Genomic DNA, 16,490 nt, shown 5'->3' with positions numbered 1-16,490 from the left:
GACAGTCATGTTAGATTTAAGGCCTACCATAATGCAGTATAACCTTAGCTTAACTTGATTATATCTGTAAAGTCCTTGATTCCAAATATCATCACATTTATAAGTTCCAGTTGGATATGAATTTGGGAGGTGAACATTATTCAACACAATACCCAACTATAAAGAACTCAGAAAAAAATAGTTTGCCCCTTGACCATATGGTGTTATTACCATTATACCAGAATGAGCTACCTTTGCTTATTCAAATACTGTCTATTGTTCAAAGAAGTCCTTAGTTTTGATTCATTCTTTTGGCAAATGTTTGTAAACCTATTCTTTTTTTTTTTTTTTTTTTTTTTTTTTTGTATTTTTCTGAAGCTGGAAACAGGGAGAGACAGTCAGACAGACTCCCACATGCACCCGACTGGGATCCACCCAGTTCTGCCCACCAGAGGGCGATGCTCTGCCCCTCCGGGGCGTCGCTCTGTCGCGACCAGAGCTACTCTAGCGCCTGGGGCAGAGGCCAAGGAGCCATCCCCAGCGCCTGGGCCATCTTTGCTCTAATGGAGCCTTGGCTGCGGGAGGGGAAGAGAGAGACAGAAATGAGGGGGGGGGGGGGTGGAGAAGCAAATGAGCGCTTCTCCTATGTGCCCTGGCTGGGAATCGAACCCGGGTCCCCCGCACGCCAGGCCGACATGTAAACCTATTCTTTGTAAGCATTTTAGAGCTGCAGTGACCTTTAGACATTATCTAGTGTAGTAATTCTCAGTTTTAATTGCATTAGAATCACCCAGGCAATTTAAAAACATTTAGTGCTTACCTGACACACCAGAGTAATTAAATCAGAATACTGTATGTAAGGGGGAGATCTAGGTGACAGCATATTTTTAAAAATTCTCAGGGTTAGGAGGTTTTCAGTGTATAGTCAAGGTTGAGAAGCACTGATACAAAACCTTTGTTTTATGAGTAAGGAAATAGGGACCTAGAGTGATGAGATGACTTTCTAAACCAGGGGTCCCCAAACTTTTTACACAGGGGCCAGTTCACTGTCGATCAGATTGTTGGAGGGCCAGACTATAAAAAGAACTATGAACAAATCCCTATGCACACTGCACATATCTAATTTTAAAGTAAAAAAACAAAACGGGAACAAATACAATATTTAAAATAAAAAATAAGTAAATTTAAATCAACAAACTGACCAGTATTTCAATGGGAACTATGGGCCTGCTTTTGGCTAATGAGATGGTCAACGTCCGGTTCCATATTTGTCACTGCTAGCCGTAACAAGTGATATGACACGCTTCCGGAGCCGTGACGCATGCATCCCACGTCACTGGAAGTAATACTGTACATGAGCAACACCATACTTTGCAGCGACCACCAATGAAAGAGGTGCCCTTTCCAGAAGTGCGGTGGGGGGGCTGGATAAATGGCCTCAGGGAGCCGCATGCAGCCCGCGGGCCGTAGTTTGGGGACCCCTGTCCTAAAGCCTTAAAGCTGGTTATTGGTAGCCCTGGGACAAGAGGTTAGGTCTGTGCCCCTCTTCAACTCTTCTTTGTTGCCTCTCCCATTTAGGCAGATGCTCTCTTTAAGTTAGGAAAAAATACAACATTTAAAGATGCATTTGGGGTTTTAATTTTTTGATGTCATATCTAAAATTGTTTTTGCTTGCTTTCTCTTGGGGATGAAATTATTAATCCTTGGATGACTATGTTTTTTAAATTATACTTGAAAAAATTATAAAAGATTTGTAACCATATTTTTAAAATTTGGGGACATGTTACCATTTATTGTTTGGTTTTTTTTATTTTATTTATTTATTTATTTTGTATTTTTCTGAAGCTGGAAACGCGGAGGCAGTCAGACAGACCCGCATGCGCCCAACCAGGATCCACCCGGCACGCCCACCAGGGGGCGATGCTCTGCCCATCTGGGGTGTCGCTCTGTTGCAACCAGAGCCATTCTGAGGCAGAGGCCACAGAGCCATCCTCAGCTCCTGGGCCAGCTTTGCTCCAGTGGAGCCTTGGCTGCGGGAGGGGAAGAGAGAGACAGAGAGGAAGGAGAGGGGGAGGAGTGGAGAAGCAGATGGGCGCTTCTCCTATGTGCCCTGGCTGGGAATCGAACCCGGACTCCTGCACACCAGGCTGACGCTCTACCACTGAGCCAACCGGCCAGGGCCTATTTTTTTATTTTTAATAATAATCTTTTACCCAGTTGTAATGTATCCTGCTTTTTTCTCTGTCTGTATCATAGTCCACTAAGTGGATGAAACATTTTTTTTTTCTTCTTTTCCAAGTGAGAGGAGGGGAGATAGACATGCATCCTTGTTATCATATAAAGTAGCGTACCTTAATTTCGCGGGTTATGTAGAAACCCAAGGCAGGATACAGAAGAATTTTTAGGAAGAGATTTATTAATAAACTGGCTGCATATGACTTGGGTATAGCTAACCCAAATCGTGTGTCCAAAATAGCCCTGAAGCTAGCTAGTTATATAGACTTGATCACATACAGGTTGGGAGAAAAGGAGGGGGAGCATGACACAATAATCAATCATTATTTGTCTATAGGATCTATAAAAAACATTCCTACATATTAAAACTTACAAGGTAACACAATAGTGATGTCGTTCTACATATCAATACAGTAGTGGTAAATGTCTTTTTACGTATTAAAGACATTCATAAATCTTTTAGTGTCTACCTCACATTCATCTGTAGAGGTATGTGTTACTCTCAGGACTCCAGAATGGGAGGAAGAGTTAAAACCAGTGTAGGATATGCAAACATTGTCTCTTCTTGAAATGGAAAGGAAGTTGTTCAGATAACCTTTATTCTTTCAGAGAACTATAGTTAAACTAGATGACCCAGTCCTCCTTGTAAGCCAGGAAGCTCCCACATCCTTCTCCCTCTATTCTCTAAGGAAAGGAGGAGGCAAGAAGCCTGACTTTTCCTCTTTAAAATGGCGTTGTTGCCTGACCTGTGGTGGCGCAGTGGATAAAGCGTCAACCTGGAAATGCTGAGGTCGCCTGTTCGAAACCCTGGGCTTGCCTGGTCAAGGCACATATGGGAGTTGATGCTTCCTGCTCCCCCCTTCTCTCTCTATCTCTCTCCTCTTTCTCCTCTCTCTCTCTCTCTCTCTCCTTTCTAAAATGAATAAATAAAATAAAATAAATAAAATGACGTTGTCAATACTAAGTTTTACAGTTCTTTGGTACCTTATCACACTCTGACCTGGAGCCACCTGGCAACACTTGTCTGGGGCTGATGCTCTGCCCATCTGGGGCCATGCTGGCAACTGAGGTTTTTTTAGAACCTGAGGCAGAACCTCCATGGAGCCATCCTCAGCACCTGGAGACAATGAGCTTGAACCAATCAAATCATGGCTGTGGGAGGGGAGGAGAGAGAGAGAGAGAGGGATGAAGAGAGAAAGGGGAGGGGAGAGGTGCCAAAGCAGATGTGTGTCCTGACCAGGAATCGAACTTGAGACACCCATACACCAGGCTAACTCTCTACCACTGTGACAACCAGCCAGGGCCGAAACATTTTAATCTAATTCTTTCCTGGAATATTTAACAATCTTCTTCCTCATTATAAATATAAATAAGTCTTATCTAACTTGAATATTTTTTTTCAAATTTTATTAAAAAAGGAATCATACAATACATATATATTTGTGTCTGGCTTCTTTTGCTCCAGTGTATGTTGGTGAGATTCATGTTATTGATATTATTGAGTGTGGTTGTAGAGTGTTCGTTCTCCCAGCTATATAATATTCCAGTATGTATTCCAGTATGTACATATATCATAATTTATTCATTCTACTGCTGATGGTATTTGAGTTGATTACAGGGAACTTTTATGAATACTGCTGCTAAGAGCATAGTTGTAGTTGTCTTTTGATGGACATAATAAGCTCATTTCTGTTGAGCATTTACCTTAGAGTGAAATACTTTGCCATAGGATATGGATAATTCTGCTTTAGTAGATATTTCCATAGAATTTTCCGAAATGATTTTACCAGTTTATAACTTACCAGTAGCATATGAAAGTTCCCTTTGTTTTTACATCCTTACCAATACAAGAAAATACAGTATTTTCTTTTTCTCATATTAATCACTCTCATGAGTGTGGTTGCATTATATTTGGTTTTAATTTGCAATACTTTGAGACTAAGGAGGTTAAGCACCTTTCCATGTCTTTATTGGCCATTTTATGAAGTGCCTGTTCAAGTTTTTTGTTCATTTTTCTATTGATAATCCCTTCTTTAGAAAATTATGACAACATAATTGACTAATCAGATGATAGTGATATTTGCCTGAAATCTATGTACACTTATTGATCAATGTCACTCTGTTAAAATTAGCTTTCTAAATAATAATAATAAAAGAACCATGTTGAGAATTGTGAGGAATTAAAAATATATATATATATAGCCCTGGCCAGCTGGCTCAGCGGTAGAGTGTCGGCCTGGCGTGTGGAAGTCCCAGGTTCCATTCCGGTCAGGGCACACAGGAGAAGCGCCCTTCTGCTTCTCCACCCTTCCCCCTCTTCCCTCCTCTTCCCTCCTCTTCTCTTCTCTTCTCTTCTCTTCTCTTCTCTTCTCTTCTCTCTCTTCTCTTCTCCTCTTTCTCTCTCTCTCTCTCTCTCTCTCCTCCTCCTCCTCCCTCCCTACAGCCAATACCCCATTAGAGTGACTTGGCCCTGGGAGCTGAAAATGACTCCAGTTGCAACGAAGCAAGGGCCCCAGATGGGCAGAGAGCATCACCCCGTAGAGGGCTTGCCTAGTGGATCCCAGTCAAGGTGCACGTGGGGGGTCTATCTCTACCTCCCCTCCTCTTACTAAATTTAAAATAAAGTATATAAAAAAAATATGTAGACCAGTTTATATTCTTACAGTTGAGCATGTGAACATGGTTGTATACAACTTATGTTTTAAGTCTCTGATGTCTCGAGACCATAGAATTGCCTGAAAATGGGATGTTCTTGAAGGAGTATACAATCACCTCAGGAGTGATAGACCTTCGAGTTCTTAATCATTGATGTCCATCAGAATCACTAGTGAAGTAACAACAAAAACACTGATGAAGTGCATTGAGGGTGTAGCCCTGCATCAGGCCTTTTTTGTTTGTTTTTTAAAGACTTTATTCATTTTAGGGGGGAGGGAGGGAGAGAGAGAGAGAAGGGGAGGAGGAACAAGAAGCATCAACTCCCATATGTGCTTTGACCAGGCAAGCCCAGGGTTTCAAATCGACATCTCAGCATTTCAGGCTGACACTTGATCCACTGCGCCACCACAGGTCAGGCACCCCTGCATCTGGTTTTAAAAGCTCTGAAGATGATTGTGTTTACCCATCCTAAGTTGAAAACCACTACCTCAGAGTGATACTGCGTTTGGATTGTTGCCAAGGAAAATGATAGGAATAATGGTCTTAAAAGGAAAAAAACCACTTAGTGTCTGTTTGCAGTTTACTTTTAAAAAGTTTTGTTAAAAATTTGTTTTCCAGCCCTGTCTGGTTGGCTCAGCAGTAAGAGCATCAGGCAAATGTGTGGAAGTCCCAGGTTTGATTCCCAGTCAGGGCACACAAGAGAAGCAACCATCTGCTTCTCCAACCCATCTCCTTCCCCTCCTCCTTCTCTCTCTCTCTCTCTCTCTCTCTCTCTCTCTGTCTCTCTCTCTCTCTTCCTCTCCCACAGCCATGACTTAAATGGTTAGAGCAAGTTGGCCCTGGGAGCTGAGTATGGCTCAATGACCTCGCACTGAAATAACTTGCTTTCCAAGCAGTGGAGCAGCCGCCCCAGATGGGCAGAGCTTCGGGGCTTGCTGAGTGGTTGGGGCACATGGGGGAGTCTGTTTCTCTGCCTCCCTGCCTCTCACTTAATAAAAAAATAATAATAACTTATTTTCTTAATTACAAACATAATATTTTTGGATGTTAAAGATAATTGTGCTGTTAACATTTACTATAATATCTGAACATTTTAAATTCATACTTTTAAACTTCTTATTATGGAACATTCCAAATAGATATAAAAGCAGGGAGAAGAGTGTAACTTACTATTACTTGTTTGAAGCAGGAGCCAAATGAGATCCATATATTTGCAACTAACATATCTTGTGAACTCCTCTTTTTTTTTTTTTTTTTTTTTTTTTATTTTTCTGAAGTTGGAAATGGGGAGGCAGTCAGACAGACTCCCGCATGTGCCCAACTGGGATCCACCCGCCATGCCCACCAGGGAGCGTTGCTCTGTTGCAACCAGAGCCATTCTAGCGCCTGAGGCAGAGGCCACAGAGCCATCCTCAGTGCCCAGGCCAACTTTGCTCCAATGGAGCCTTAGCTGCGGGAGGGGAAGAGAGAGACAGAGAGGAAGGAGAGGGGGAGGAGTGGAGAAGCAGATGGGCGCTTCTCCTGTGTTCCCTGGCCGGGAATCGAACCTGGGACTCCTGCACGCTAGGCCGATGCTCTACCACTGAGCCAACCGGCCAGGGCCTGAACCCCTCTCTTAAAATAGGGTTTCCTGCCTGACCAAGTGGTGGTGCAGTAGATAGAGTGTCGGCCTGGGATGCAGAGGACCCAGGTTCGAAACCCCGAGGTTGACAACTTGAGTGCAGGCTAATCTGGTTTGAGCAAAGTTCACCAGTTTGAGCCCAAGGTTGCTGGTTGGAACAAGGGGTCACTCGGTCTGCTGTAGCCCCCTGGTCAAGGCACATATGAGAAATCAATCAATGAGAAACTAAGGTGCTACAATGAAGAATTGATGCTTCTCATCTCTCTCCCTTCCAGTCTGTCTGTCCCTCTCTCTGTCTCTGTCTGTCTCTGTCAAAAAAAAAGTAAATAGAGTTTCCTTTCTTCCCTTCTCTTCTTGCTTTGTTGTTGTTGAAGAAGAAACCAGGTTCTCACAGTCTGGAGTTTGCATTGTTATGTTAAGTGTTCGTGTTGTTGTGTATAGTTGTAGTTTGTTTATATTCCCAAAGAAATAAGATGGCCCTCAAGAAGCACTTGGCATCTGTCCCATGTCCTTCTGTTGATGTCTCTCTAATCTCTTTGGTCAACTGAAGCTCATCCTATAATAGCTTTTTCAGGAGATACTCATTAGTGCATTTTTCCCATATTCACAAGAGTCTGTCTGGTTATGAAGATCAGTTTGGCTCCATATAAAGTCCATGATTTATAGTTTTTTCTTTAGTTACCTTGAATATGTTACTTTATTGTTTCTGGCAAAAAACATTGTCAAAAAGTCTGATAAAAATCTGATTTTCTTTTCTTTACTTATGACTTGGTCTTCTTTAAAAATCTAGGTGAGCAAATGATTTTTTTTCTTCTTCTTTCAAGAGTCAATTGTTCTAGCCTGACCTGTGGTGGCACAGTGGATAGAGCATCGACCTGGAAAGCTGAGGTCGCGGGTTCAAAACCCTGGGCTTGCCTGGTCAGGTCACATATGGGAGTTGATGCTTCCTGTTCCTCCCCCTTCTCTCTCTCTCTCTCTCTCTCTCTCTCATTCTCTCTCCTCTCGAAAAGAAATAAATAAAATCTTGAAAAACTAGAGTCAGTTGTTCTAGATACCCAGGATACTCTTTAACATGTAGTTTTGAGCTCTGTTTTATTTAGAACAATTCTCTTTAATTACCTTTTTTTTTGCATTGTATTGCTTTGGCTTTCTTCTTCAGGGGTTGCTTTTTTAAGTTTATTTCGTTAATCTTTGTCGTTTCTTTGTCTATTTATTTATTTATTTATTTATTTTTATTGATTGATTTTAGCCCATGAAGAAGGGAGAAAGAAATAGAGACAGGAATGTTCCTGTATGTGCCCTGACCAGGGATCAGACTACAACCTCTGCACTTCAGGCCGATGTTCTAACCCACAGAGCTGTCGGGCCAGGGCATCTTTGGGGTTTCTTTTGTTTTTTTTTGTTATTAATAACAGTTTTATTGAGCTATAATTCATAAGCTTATAAAATATAACTCTGAAATGTATAATTCAGTGGTTCTTAGTATACTCACAGAGGTGTACACTATCTAATTTTAGAACATTTCCAATTTCCAAAGGAGACCCTGTACCCGTTAGCAGTCATTCCTTGTTTTCCCTGCCCCAGCACTTGAAACCACTAATCTACTCTCTCTTTTTTTTTATAACTTCCTGTGGTGGGCAGTTCATGGATATTTCATGGAATCATACAATATGCGACTGGTTTCTTCACTTTGCCTAATATTTTGAAGGTTCATCCATATTGTAGCACATGTCTATACTTTATTCTTTTTTTTTTTTTTTCATTTTTCTGAAGCTGGAAACAGGGAGAGACAGTCAGACAGACTCCCGCATGCGCCCGACCGGGATCCACCCGGCACGCCCACCAGGGGCGGTGCTCTGCCCCCCAGGGGGCGATGCTCTGCCCATCCTGGGCGTCGCCATATTGCGACCAGAGCCACTCTAGCGCCTGAGGCAGAGGCCACAGAGCCATGCCCAGCGCCCGGGCCATCTCTGCTCCAATGGAGCCTTGGCTGCGGGAGGGGAAGAGAGAGACAGAGAGGAAAGCGCGGCGGAGGGGGTGGAGAAGCAAATGGGCGCTTCTCCTGTGTGCCCTGGCCGGGAATCGAACCCGGGTCCTCCGCACGCTAGGCCGACGCTCTACCGCTGAGCCAACCGGCCAGGGCTTACTTTATTCTTTTTATAGCTGAACTATCCTATTATATGAATATACTACTTTCTGTTGATCTAATTTGGGTTGTTTCCATTTTAGAGTTATTATAAATAATGCTATGAACACTCAGAAGTTTTTGTGTATACCTATGTTTTCATTTCTCTTGGGTATGTATCTAGGAGAATTGTTGGGTCATGTGTCAGTTCTAATTAGCATTTTAAGGAACTGCCAAACTGTCTCAAAGCAGCTATGCCAGTTTACATTCCACCAGCAATGTATAAGGGTTCCGATTTCTCCCATTCTCACCACCAACACTTGTTACTGTCTGCCTTTATGTCCTTTATAGCCATCCTAGTGGTATGAAACAATATCTCGTGGTTTTGCGTTTCATTTCTATGGTGGATAACGATGTTGAGCATATTTTTAAGTGCTTAGTTGCTATTTGTAGATCTTCGGAGAAATCTGTTCAAATCCCTTGTCCAATTTTTAATTGCCTTTTGTTAATGAGTTGTAAGAGTTCTAGATACAAGTCATTTATCAGATACATGATTTTTAAATATTTTCTCCACTGTATAGACATTATTTTACTTTCTTGAGAGTATTGTTTTAAGCACAAGAATATTTAGTTTTGATGTAGCCCAATTTATCTCCTTTTTCTGTTGTCTCTTGTATTTTTGGCTTCCTAGCCAAGAAACTCTTGCAGAATTCAAGATCTCAATGATTTACTCCTATGCTTTCTCTTAAGAGTTGTATGGTTTTAGTTTTACCTCTTATATTCAGATCTGTGGTACATTTTAAGTTAATTTCTGTGTGACGAGGGAGGGGGTCCAACTTCATTCTTTTACATGTGCATATTCAGTTGTCTCAGCATCATTTGTTGAAAAGGCTATTCTTTTCCCATTTGTCATGGCACCCTTATTCAAGATCTGTCACAATAACTTTGTGTGGGATTTACTGAAGTACTTTTTTGTTGCTTATTGTCCACTACTACAGTGATTTTCAACTGCCAGCCTGAAGACCCATGTTGTTACACCTAAAATTTCCTGCTGGTCTGCAAAAGAGTTTATCACCCTGAAATTTCTGGCAGATTGGTACGAGTCTGTGGACTGTTGGTTGAAAACCATGATACTAGTGAATTAGGATACTACTTTTAGGAGGAATGGAATTGGTAAAGATAGCATTTCTAGTAGAATTGTTTAGGTTAAAGCTTTCCTGTGTTTTTTTGCAAAGCAGATATATAATCAATCAATCTATCTTTCTATTTATCTATCTATCTATCTATCTATCTATCTGAGATATGCCTGTTCTGTTCCTCTTCACCACCTGTATCTGAGTCTTCTCGTTCCTTTGTCTCTATTGTGCTGTGTTCCAAAACTTGGATTCTGATCCCAGCAGTTTCTCTTTGGTGAGACTTTGTCTTGAAAGGACATTTTGGTTGTTAATTTTGAGAATTGATAGGGCTCAGACTGCATCATTAGACTTACTTATATCACATAGAGTCTGCTTGCATTTATTTATAAATAGAATTGTGTCAAACTCCTCAGTTTCTGCTGCTGTTCTCAGACTGGCCCCTGCACTGTCCACTCAGCATTGCTATTGACCCTGAGGCTCTTCTGTTCTGTTCTCTGGCTTCAGGACCACACATGTCTTCTCTCACAGATGTTCATACTGTGCAGGTCTTATGCTTGTCAGAGGTTGGTTTTCACCCGCTTACATTTGGAGCTTTGTCTCCTGTTTTTGTTGTAGATGGTGTCTGTGGATCTTTTGTTTTGCTATGCTTTGTCTGGGTCTATGGAGATACTTAGAAGGAATTTTAAAAATGGAGTACCATTGCTATCATCTTCCCAGAATCCTCTCATTGACAAATGGTTTTAAAGCACCTCTATTCCTCTTTTTAACATGGTATGGTATCTATAAGTTAAGAAGAAAATGCAATCCAAGAGTTGATTTTTAGCTTTATAACTTCAGATAATTTTATAATGAAACTAATTATGGGGACTTTTTCTAAGCTGAGTTAAATATCATAAAATGTTATACCTGTTGAATGTATGTCATACTTTGTGCTAAAAATCAACTTTTCCCTTTCAGAATAACAAGCCTTTATACTCATTTGAAGATAATTCAGACTATGTTTATGATGTCATGTGGTCGCCCACCCATCCAGCCCTGTTCGCCTGTGTGGACGGCATGGGGAGGCTGGATCTGTGGAATCTCAATAATGACACAGAGGTAAGCAGGAAAATAAAAAAAATTGTACTGAAAAATAGAAAATTGGGGATTTATTGAATAATTTGTGAAATTTTTATCCCAAGGAATGTAAAAGGGCTGTGTAAGTGTAGCATCATCACAAAGAAACCAAGTAAGCTTTGTACCCTAAATAATAAACAGCATGCTGTGCAGAACTGAAGGGAGAAAGAAATAATGTTGTGAAGAGCACTGAGGCATTTTATTTTACTTCTGAAAAGCACTGTTGTGTCTCTCATGTCCTGGCAAAGTCTCATTCATAAGGCAACGGGAATATGTTTCATTCACAGGCTAGAAAGCAGAGTTTCAGACTCTTAAAGTATGTTAACCTTAATTCTGACTTTCTAAATTCTCTCTTAGCCTTGATAGAATTGTATGTCATCCATAAACATTAGTCTTAGCCTGATATATTTGAATGAAGAAAAAATGTATTTTGATCACTTGTTCCTTAAAGGAGTGAAAACATTGTTACTGTTCATATAAAATGAATATAGAAACCATCAAATTTCCTAATTGCTATACTAAAATTAATTGTTGGAAATGAAATTTAACTGTAGCTATGACTTATTTTTAACCATGTATATTTTTACCAGTTTAGAGAGGCTTGAAAATGTTCTTAGAATTCTATATTGCAGTGTGGTGGCAAGAAGGAATGTTAGCAGTTCTGTCATTAAGAATTGAGTAGAAAATCTCTTATTTGCTTCCGTAATTACATCCCACTCTTTCCCACATGACTTCATATTTGTAGTGGTATCAGTCCAAATAAACTTGAAGTAAAATAGTTTTATACAGGGCAAGTAAGTTATATATTAGAAATGCAAAAATTGCTTGACCTGTAGTGGCGCAATAGGGAAAGCGTTGACCTGGAACACTAAGGTCACCGGTTTGAGACCCCGGACTTGCCTGGTCAAGGCACATATAGGAGTTGGTGCTTTCTGCTCCTCCCCCCCTTCTCTCTGTCTGTCTCTGTCTCTCTCTCTCTCTAAAATGAATTTAAAAAAAGAAATGCAAAAAATTTTAACACTATACTAACTATTGGTTTAGTACTTTGAGGAAGAACACTCAAAAACTGGTAGGATGGCCCTGGTTCAGTGGTAGAGCATCAGCCCAGTCTGTGGAAGTCCTGGGTTCAATTCCTGGTCAGGGCACACAGGAGAAGCGCCCATCTGCTTCTCCACCCCTCCCCCTCTCCTTCCTCTCTATTTCTCTCTTCCCCTCCCTCAGCCAAGGCTCCATGGGAGCAAAGTTAGCCCAGGCAGGTGCTGAGGATGGCTCCATGGCCTCCGCCTCAGGCGCTGGAATGGCTCAGGCCAAAACGGAGTAACACCCCAGATGGGCAGAGCATCACCCCCTGGTGGGCATGCTGGGTAGATCCCAGTCAGGCACATGCGGGAGTCTGTCTGACTGCCTCCCTTGCTTCTAACTTTGGGGGGGGGGGAAACTGGTAGGAAAAACTATTCAGCTCTAGCTACATGATTGCACTTGATTACACATTGCTGGTTACGGGAATGGTACCAATTTTATTTTCTTAGTGTGGGTTTTGATGTTAGAGATTTGTGGTTACAATTAAATTTTAATCTCTCCTATAATCATTAACTTAAAAAATGCACCTTTATTTATATTTTTCTCTGTAACAATTTTAGCATTCTAGGGGGTTAAATTTATCATTAGGAGATGACTGGTGTCAATTAGAAGGATTATTTTTTGTCAGATTTCAAATTTGAAAAAAATCTTATTGTGGCCCTGGCCAGTTGGCTCAATGGTAGAACATTGACCCAGTGTGTAGATGTCCTGGGTTTGAATCCCAGTCAGGGAACACAAGAGAAGTGACTGTTTGCTTCTCCACCTCTCCCGCTCCTCTTCTCTCTCTCTCTTCCTGTCCCACAGCCATGGGTCAATTGGTTTGAGTGCATCAGCCCTAGGCATGGATGGCTCCATGGAGACTCTGCCTCTGGCACTAAAAATAGCTTGGTTGCAAGCATGACCCCAGATGGGCAGACATTGGTCCCAGATGGGGGGCTACCAGGTAGATCCCAGTCAGAGTGCATGTGGAAGTCTATTTCCCCTCCTCTCCCTTGGAAAAGAAAAAAAAAAATGTTATTGTGCTCTCGTCTGAGTCAAACATTAAGTGTTTGCTCTGCATTTGGGAAGTTAATCTCTTTTTCTTCGGCATAGGGGAGATGCGGTCAGATTACAAGGGACTACTACTATTGTGTAGGTGCCGTCGTTCTCCCTGCATTAGACAGTTCATGCTAACAAGGGACTTTGGAAAAACTCATACTGTACCTTCAGTATGAACTGTTTCCAGGAACTGTGGATCAAATCACAAGTTTCAGTTGTCAGAGATGCAAGCTACAAAAGTAATTCCTGTCCTCTAAAATTGAACCATAATCTGTTTATGAGGGCTTTTGAAATGTTTCTTTAAAATAGGGTTTTTGCCATCTATTTTCAAACAGCTTGACTTGTTAAAGAAGTTAAAACAACAAAGAATGCTTTATTAAAGAGAGGATCTTTCAAAATGATGTATCCAGTCATGAGAATTTCTTATATAAGTACTTAAGTTATTTTCCCAAACCATTTTCAAGGATTGACTATAATGGTCATTCATAATGTATCACTGAACAGGAAGAAAGTTGGGAAAAATCTCTATTTTACATGTTTATAGAAATTTTGATGAAACTTTTAACACTTCTCTGTATTTTAAATGATTTTAGGTGCCAACTGCCAGCATTTCTGTGGAGGGTAATCCTGCTCTTAATCGTGTAAGATGGACCCATTCTGGAAGAGAGATTGCCGTGGGTGATTCTGAAGGACAGATTGTTATATATGATGTGGGAGAGGTATGGGGCTGGCTGCCTATAATTTTGACACATCTATTTATCTTTCACAACATAGTAATGCTCTCTTCATGGCTAAAACTAGTCTTTGAGGTTCATGAATTGTAGAAACTATATGGTTGTAAAGACAATACTTTCCACCATAGGAATGATGCTTAAGATTAATTTTCTTTCTAAACTGGATGTCCTGTGTCCCCATACAACAGATTTTAAGAGTAGAATGTTGGAAGTACCTTATTTCTTGAAGAATGCATTGCTGGAAGCTAGAAATTCTTAAGGCAAAATAAGAAATTTGGAGTTAGAGTTGCACTTTGGAGTTTTACAGATTTGATATTGAGATAAGATTTTATTTTTCTGTATTTGTAGATTTGTTTGGGCCAAATAGTAGAAATCACAAGTGATATTTTTTGAGAGTTATCTGAAGATATTGTGAAATGTGAATCTTGACTCTTGAGGTTTGTTGCAGAATCATTACGATTCACTCCAACAGGATGAGTTGCAGTTCTCTCATCGTTAGTGCTTGGGTTGGCACTAATCAGTTATAAATCACTGCCTAGGAGTGATTTCCTTTTTTTTCTGTCCTGGCTCGTACTTTAGTCACTCCTTTTATTATGCTTTATGATTCTCATCCTCTGGACACCACAAGACTTCTAGAAGTTGGATCTGGAGAGAAGAAGATTGAATCATTTAGAGTAGCCAATTGAACTGTCTGCACAAATGGAATTGCTTTGTATCCATACTGTCTAGTATCATAGCCACTAGCCCGTAGGGCTCTTGAGCACTTAAAATATGGCTGGTACAACCAAAGAACTGAATTTTAAATTTTATTTAATTTTAAGTAAATTAAATAGTCACATGTAGCTAGTAGCTACCATAATGGGTTGGATATCACTGTCTAACCTAATTTCATTTTAGAAGCAGGTACATCCATTTGCGACAGTGAATGGACTGTTCCTAATATGGCAATGCCACATTCCTCCAGTATTATAATAACAATTATCAAAAATGTTTAGTCATTGGACTGCTTCATTGAGGCAAAAGCATCACAAGCCTTTTCTGCCATTGTGCTGTGGGTACATCACTGGGCTGGGAAGAAGCAGCATACCTTGTGATCAAGAAAGGTTATCCTATGCTCTAAACAAAACTTAATACTTATAAGAAACCAGCTCTTTTGAACCATGCTTTTAAGAACTGTTTTGTACTAGGAATGGTACAAGAAGTAAAAAATAATAGTAAATTAAGATATTACCCCCTACCAGAAAAATGCAGTTCCTGGTTTTTTCTGATTTACTTATTTCACTTCGTATAATGTTATCAAGATTCCACCATTTTTGCTGTAAATGAGCTGATGTCATCATTTCTTATGGAATAGCAAAATCATTTCCGAGGCTATCACAACATCCTTCACAAACACTGTCTTTTGTTTCAAAATGTTATAAATCATTGTTACAGTCCCTGTAATTACAAAAGGCCATTCAGGTCAATTATTACTTTTTTTTTATTATTCTTAAGTGAGAAGAGGGGGAGCAGAGAGAGAGATTCCCACATGCTTCCAGACCCGGATCCACCTGGCAAGCCTCATACTGGGCAATGCTCTGTCCATCTCGGCCATTGCTCCAGTCCTCGGCAGTCGAGCTATTTTTAGTGCCACAAAGCCAACCTCAGTGCCAGGGGCCAGCTTGCTCGAACCATTTGAGCCATGGCTGCAGGAGTGGAAGGGGAGTAGTGGAGAAGCAGATAGTCACTTCTTCTGTGTTCCCTGACTGGGAATCGAAGCTGGAACATACCACGTGCCAGGCCTATGCTTTACCACTGATACAACCGTCCAAGGCTAATTACTACTTTTTAATGGAAAAGTTATTTGAAAACAAACTGAATAATAGTGAGTAAATCTTTTATTTCAGCATGAATGAAACATTGTCTTTCTTTTAACAGCAGATTGCTGTCCCCCGGAATGATGAATGGGCACGGTTCAGCCGAACACTTGCAGAAATTAATGCAAACCGAGCTGATGCAGAAGAGGAAGCTGCTGCCCGAATACCTGCTTAGCTCCTGGAATGAGTCTAGTAGCCTTAGCAGATGTGGAGAAGACTCTAAGTAGATCCTAAGACTATTTGCATGCTCCTGTCTAGATGATAATTAAAAGTAAATTTCATGGATGAAACCATGGATTTGATGCAGCAAGCATATCTTACAATGTCCCTTTTTATATATGACATGCATCTTGGATTTGTGTCATTTTTAATACAGCTGATTGACTTTACTGAATGCAGCATTTTTTAAATTCTTATACACAGATGTATATTTGGTATTAGTTATTCTTTTGAATTCTTTTCAACTTATTACACTATATACAGTTATTTCTAAAGCACAGATTAAGTAAGCTCTGCATATTTTTAAATAATCATAATTCCCTGTTTTACTGATAAAGTTCTCACCAACTATAACATTTAGGAACATTTATCTTAGCCATAGCATGCATACATCTGTCCAATTTACATTCTAGTATCCTTTTTCTTCTTTATAATTCATGTGATATCTATCTATAAATAAAAACAAATATGGTTTAACTTTTCAAATTTTCATTTTGATTTACTCCTCACATTTTAATTTTACTGTCTCTTATAAAAGTGTCTTATTTTCATGTTTTTCTTTAAGCTGCTGCTGTTGTATGCAACCACTTCAAGTGTTGCTTTGTGCCTTAAATATACCATACAGTATATACTATAGATCTCCCAATTCATTATGAACTGATATTAGATAATGTCAGTAAAAAATATTTCTCCTAG

General features: G+C 40.3%; 1 protein-coding gene across 5 annotated transcripts in view; it reads left to right on the top strand.

The window, feature by feature from the left end:
* Nucleotides 1–16,280, top strand: part of DYNC1I2 (dynein cytoplasmic 1 intermediate chain 2) — a 61,384-nt gene extending 45,104 nt beyond the window's left edge. For 3 of the 5 annotated variants that reach the window (XM_066279362.1, XM_066279365.1, XM_066279361.1), the window contains 3 exons: nt 10,709–10,849; nt 13,579–13,704; nt 15,637–16,280. In XM_066279362.1, the coding sequence (XP_066135459.1) occupies nt 10,709–10,849; nt 13,579–13,704; nt 15,637–15,750 (381 nt within the window). In that variant the 3' untranslated portion in view covers nt 15,751–16,280. The remainder of the gene's footprint in view (nt 1–10,708; nt 10,850–13,578; nt 13,705–15,636) is intronic. The other 2 variants (XM_066279366.1, XM_066279364.1) reach the window with 1 other exon arrangement.
* Nucleotides 16,281–16,490: the final 210 nt, after the last annotated feature.

The sequence above is a fragment of the Saccopteryx bilineata genome, chromosome 5 (genome assembly GCF_036850765.1).
Source record: "Saccopteryx bilineata isolate mSacBil1 chromosome 5, mSacBil1_pri_phased_curated, whole genome shotgun sequence".
Taxonomy (NCBI): domain Eukaryota; kingdom Metazoa; phylum Chordata; class Mammalia; order Chiroptera; family Emballonuridae; genus Saccopteryx; species Saccopteryx bilineata.
Note: the sequence above shows the minus strand (reverse complement) of the source record. Positions and strands in the feature narration are given on the sequence as shown.